This window comes from Chiloscyllium plagiosum, chromosome 45 (genome assembly GCF_004010195.1).
Source record: "Chiloscyllium plagiosum isolate BGI_BamShark_2017 chromosome 45, ASM401019v2, whole genome shotgun sequence".
In the NCBI taxonomy this organism is placed as follows: domain Eukaryota; kingdom Metazoa; phylum Chordata; class Chondrichthyes; order Orectolobiformes; family Hemiscylliidae; genus Chiloscyllium; species Chiloscyllium plagiosum.
In genome coordinates this window covers 3,018,037-3,021,795 of record NC_057754.1, presented here as the reverse complement: position 1 = coordinate 3,021,795, position 3,759 = coordinate 3,018,037, and the positions used below count along the sequence as shown (strand labels likewise).

Sequence of the window (3,759 nt, the reverse complement as noted above, 5' to 3'; positions counted from 1 at the left end):
CACCCCTATCAAGTCACAACTCATTCTTCTTTGTTCCAATGAGAAAAGCCCTCACACCCTCAACCTTTCTTCAGAAGTCATGTCCTCCAATCCAGGCAACATCCTGGCAAGTGTCTTCTGCTCCCTCTCCAAAGCTTCTACTGAGGCGACCAGAACTGAATACAATATTTCCAAGCGTGGCCTAACCAGGGCTCTATAGAGCTGCAGCATAGCTTTGTGGTTCTGAAACTCAATACCCCTGCTAATGAAAGTCAATACACCATACGTCTTCTTAACAACCCTATCAACCTGGGTGGCAAGTTTGAGGGATCTATTGATATGGACCCCAAGATCCCTCTGTTCCTCTACACTGCCAAGAATCCTGCCTTTAACTCCGTATTCTGCATTCAAATTCAACTTTCCAAAGTGAATGACTTTGCACTTTTCTGAGTTGAACTCCATCTGCTATTACTTAGCCAGCTGTGCATCCTGCCAATGTCCCGTTGAACCTACAACAGTCCTCCACACTTTCCACAACTCCACCAACCTTCGTGACATCAGCAAACTTACTAACCCACCATCACCTCTTCCACTTCCTCATCCAAAGTCTTTTATAAAAATCACAAAAAGCAGTGATTATTGCTTAATTTCCGATGCGTATTTTTAAAAATGTACTGATTTTACAGCTTGTTTCATTCCTGGGTGCATTTAAGTCAGTTTATACTAATTGACAAGCTTAAATTTAATCAATTTAAAGAGAATATATTTTTAAAAACTGAAATATTAACAAAGCAGTTAAAATTAAGAGTAGAAGAGCAAGCTAGCTAGAAACAATAATAGTTTCTATATGTTAAAATACCGCATTCAGTTCTGGTCTCCTTAATATAGGAAAGCTACTCAGGATGTAAATTACACAGAAGTTGAAGAATCTGCAAACTTTAGTATGCAAATTTTGTGCAAAAAAAACAAAAACACTAATTTTCCAGTGCAATAAAAAATTTTCTTTATTAGAATAACCTACCACAAATATATACAAAAGAATGAGGAATGCTTTTAAAAAGACATATGAATCTCAAATCTCCATTTGCATTCAAAAGCACAATGCCAGACATCAAAAGATCTTAGACAACATCTTAAATCCCTGACAAACCAATTAACCGATCGAGATGAAGAAACGGGACAGCTCAGTGGAAGAGGGTCAGGTTTGAACGTGCTTGCAGCCTGCTGGTGGGGTCCAAAACTTAAGGTAGATTCAGCACTCGCAATCTGTGTTCCAGAATGAGGCACCATAATGGATATCAATCAGGTCAGTCTAGGGGCCTTTTCTTCAGTTTTATCGAGTCACCGTTGAAAGGCAGCAAGGAGAAGCTTTTTTTTTGGGGGGAGGACAACAGAGAGACGTGCCCAATGTCAGAAGAGGAGAGTAGGAACGCCATGTCAAATTCAAATTAGGGCAGGTTTTGCAAGGTGTAATCCTGGGTTGTCAAATGAGGCTGCTGTTTCTCAGATTCTGCTTGAACCAGGGGCTTCGGTGTAATAACTAATGCAATCACAGGCAGAGGTCCCCAGTGAGCGAATGCTCAAACAGGGACAGCGCTTTGGGGAAGAAACTAGATTGTCTCTGGGTGCTGCCCGCTTCATTGTTGGAGGCCAGGTGACAACTTTAGCTCACCAACCCTGGTGCAGGAAGAAAGAACAATGTTTAATCAAAAGGGCCACGATGCACAACATACACAAAACAATTTTTAAAAAAACCAGACCCAGCCCTTCCTTCCCTGCGAGAGAATGTTGCAGGCTCCAGTAAGGCACTTCCTGTTGCTGTCAGTCAGGTAAAGAGGATTTCTCCCACAGCAAACACCCCAGTCACTAAAATTTCAATGCGAGCTAACATAACGCTGCGAGATTGAGACAGCTTTCCTCAACTCATTTCCATTTTGAAACACGAAGGGTATTAGCCTCAAAGCACTGCTTGGAAGATTGTGGATGGCTGTTCCCTAAAACCGCCCACCCCCCTGCCGTTTGCCCAGCCTCCTTTCTGATCTGTCCCTCCCTCCCAGACAATAAGACAGGGAACCTTCCTTCTCACTTGGTGAAACTAATTCACATCTGCCCAGTGTGTGTGTTTGTGTGTGTGTGGGGGGTGGGGGTTGTGGCCTCAGCTGTTACTCCCCGCAACTCAATCTCACACGGCCACCCTTCAAACCACCCAACTGTACACTTAGCAACAGAAACCAAGGCTTACCCAAGTAATCATCCATCAGAGAGCCAATAGCGAACTGGAAGGGAAACGAAGAGCACGGGTTATCAGAGCAACAAATAACCCTCAACGGAAAGACCAAATACCAGCAGCTGGTTCTGGTGACATTCTTCAAAGCATTGTAGAACCTTCAGCCATGTATGAAAGAGGTACAGCTGGAGCCGGCACCTGTGTGTGGGTTAGTCCCTCAGGGCGAGGAACTAACGCTCCCTCACTAACGTCCCTCCCAAATTGCAGGGAAGCTCCTCACATACAAATCAATGTGCTGATGAATGGCTCTCTCTTCAGAAGTTGCTGTTGCACGCAGACCTTGGTTGTTGGGGGGTGGGGGTGCTGGAGGGAGAACCTCACTCATCACAGAAATAAACTGTGCATGGAGTCTTTAAGTGCAGGTGAGGCTGTTGCGCTGTGACTACCCAAGCAAAGCATCGTGTAAACAGCTCTAACAAGAAGTAATAGACGTTCGAGTTGAAGATGATTGTGAGCGTATTGATGCTGCTCTTGTTGGCAACAACTTGATTGGTCACGGACGAGTGGCCAACAGCAGAGACCTTTTGCCTGCCAACATCTGAGAGATTGGTTCTCAGGTAACTGAATAGCTTGGAGCTGGGAACAAGTTATTGACAGACAGAGAGGCAGGGTATGTTCAGTTCTTCCCCAGCTCAGGAATTGTCTCTCTCTATTCTGTGCAGTCAAAATTAGTTAGTACTGTATTGTAAACTATGGCTGTTAATTTCTAAGTCAGAGACCTCTCACAAGTGAACCAGCCAGTAAAAGCATCAGGGGAAAGACGATTGAAGCAATGTGGTGGCCAGCAGAAGAATCATTAGGGTAATCTCAACAGAACCTGGGAACAAAAACTGCTGAACTGTTTCTTCAACTGTTTTCCTGTATCTAATAACCAATTTTCAGTCCGTTTGCATCGGTCTGCTTGTGAAAGAGGGGGTGGGGTTTATAAGTCTAGAGTTTTAATTATATTATTACGTAACAACTGTTTGTAACTGTCTACCTGAAGGTAAGAGTTTAAGTACTTATTAAGAATTTACATAAATGATTTGGATGCGAGCAGAAGAGGTACAGTTAGTAAATTTGCAGCTGACACCAAAATTGGAGGTGTAGTGGACAGCGAAGACGGTTACCTCAGATTACAACAGGATCTGGACCAGATGGGCCAATGGGCTGAGAAGTGGCAGATGGAGTTTAATGCAGATAAATGCGACATGCTGAATTTTGGGAAAGCAAATCTTAGCAGGCCTTATACACTTAAGGTCCTAGGGAGTGTTGCTGAACAAAGAGACCTTGGAGTGCAGGTTCATAGCTCCTTGAAAGTGGAGTCGCAGGTAGATAGGATACTGAAGGTGGCGTTTGATATGCTTTCTTTTATTGGTCAGAGTATTGAGTACAGGAGTTGGGAGATCATGTTGCGGCTGTTCAAAACATTGGTTAGGCCACTGCTGGAATATTGTGTGCAATTCTGGTCTCCTTCCTATCGGAAGGATGTTGTGAAAGGGTTCAGAAAAGAT

At 43.8% G+C, this 3,759-nt stretch overlaps 1 protein-coding gene across 1 annotated transcript in view; it reads right to left on the bottom strand.

The window, feature by feature from the left end:
* Nucleotides 1-957: 957 nt before the first annotated feature.
* polr2g (RNA polymerase II subunit G) overlaps nucleotides 958-3,759 on the bottom strand; it is a 14,154-nt gene continuing 11,352 nt past the window's right edge. Inside the window, exons 7-8 of the mRNA XM_043682621.1 lie at nucleotides 2,222-2,255; nucleotides 958-1,656 (exon numbers count right to left, since the gene is read on the bottom strand). Coding sequence (XP_043538556.1) covers nucleotides 1,643-1,656; nucleotides 2,222-2,255 — 48 coding nt within the window. The 3' untranslated portion in view covers nucleotides 958-1,642. The remainder of the gene's footprint in view (nucleotides 1,657-2,221; nucleotides 2,256-3,759) is intronic.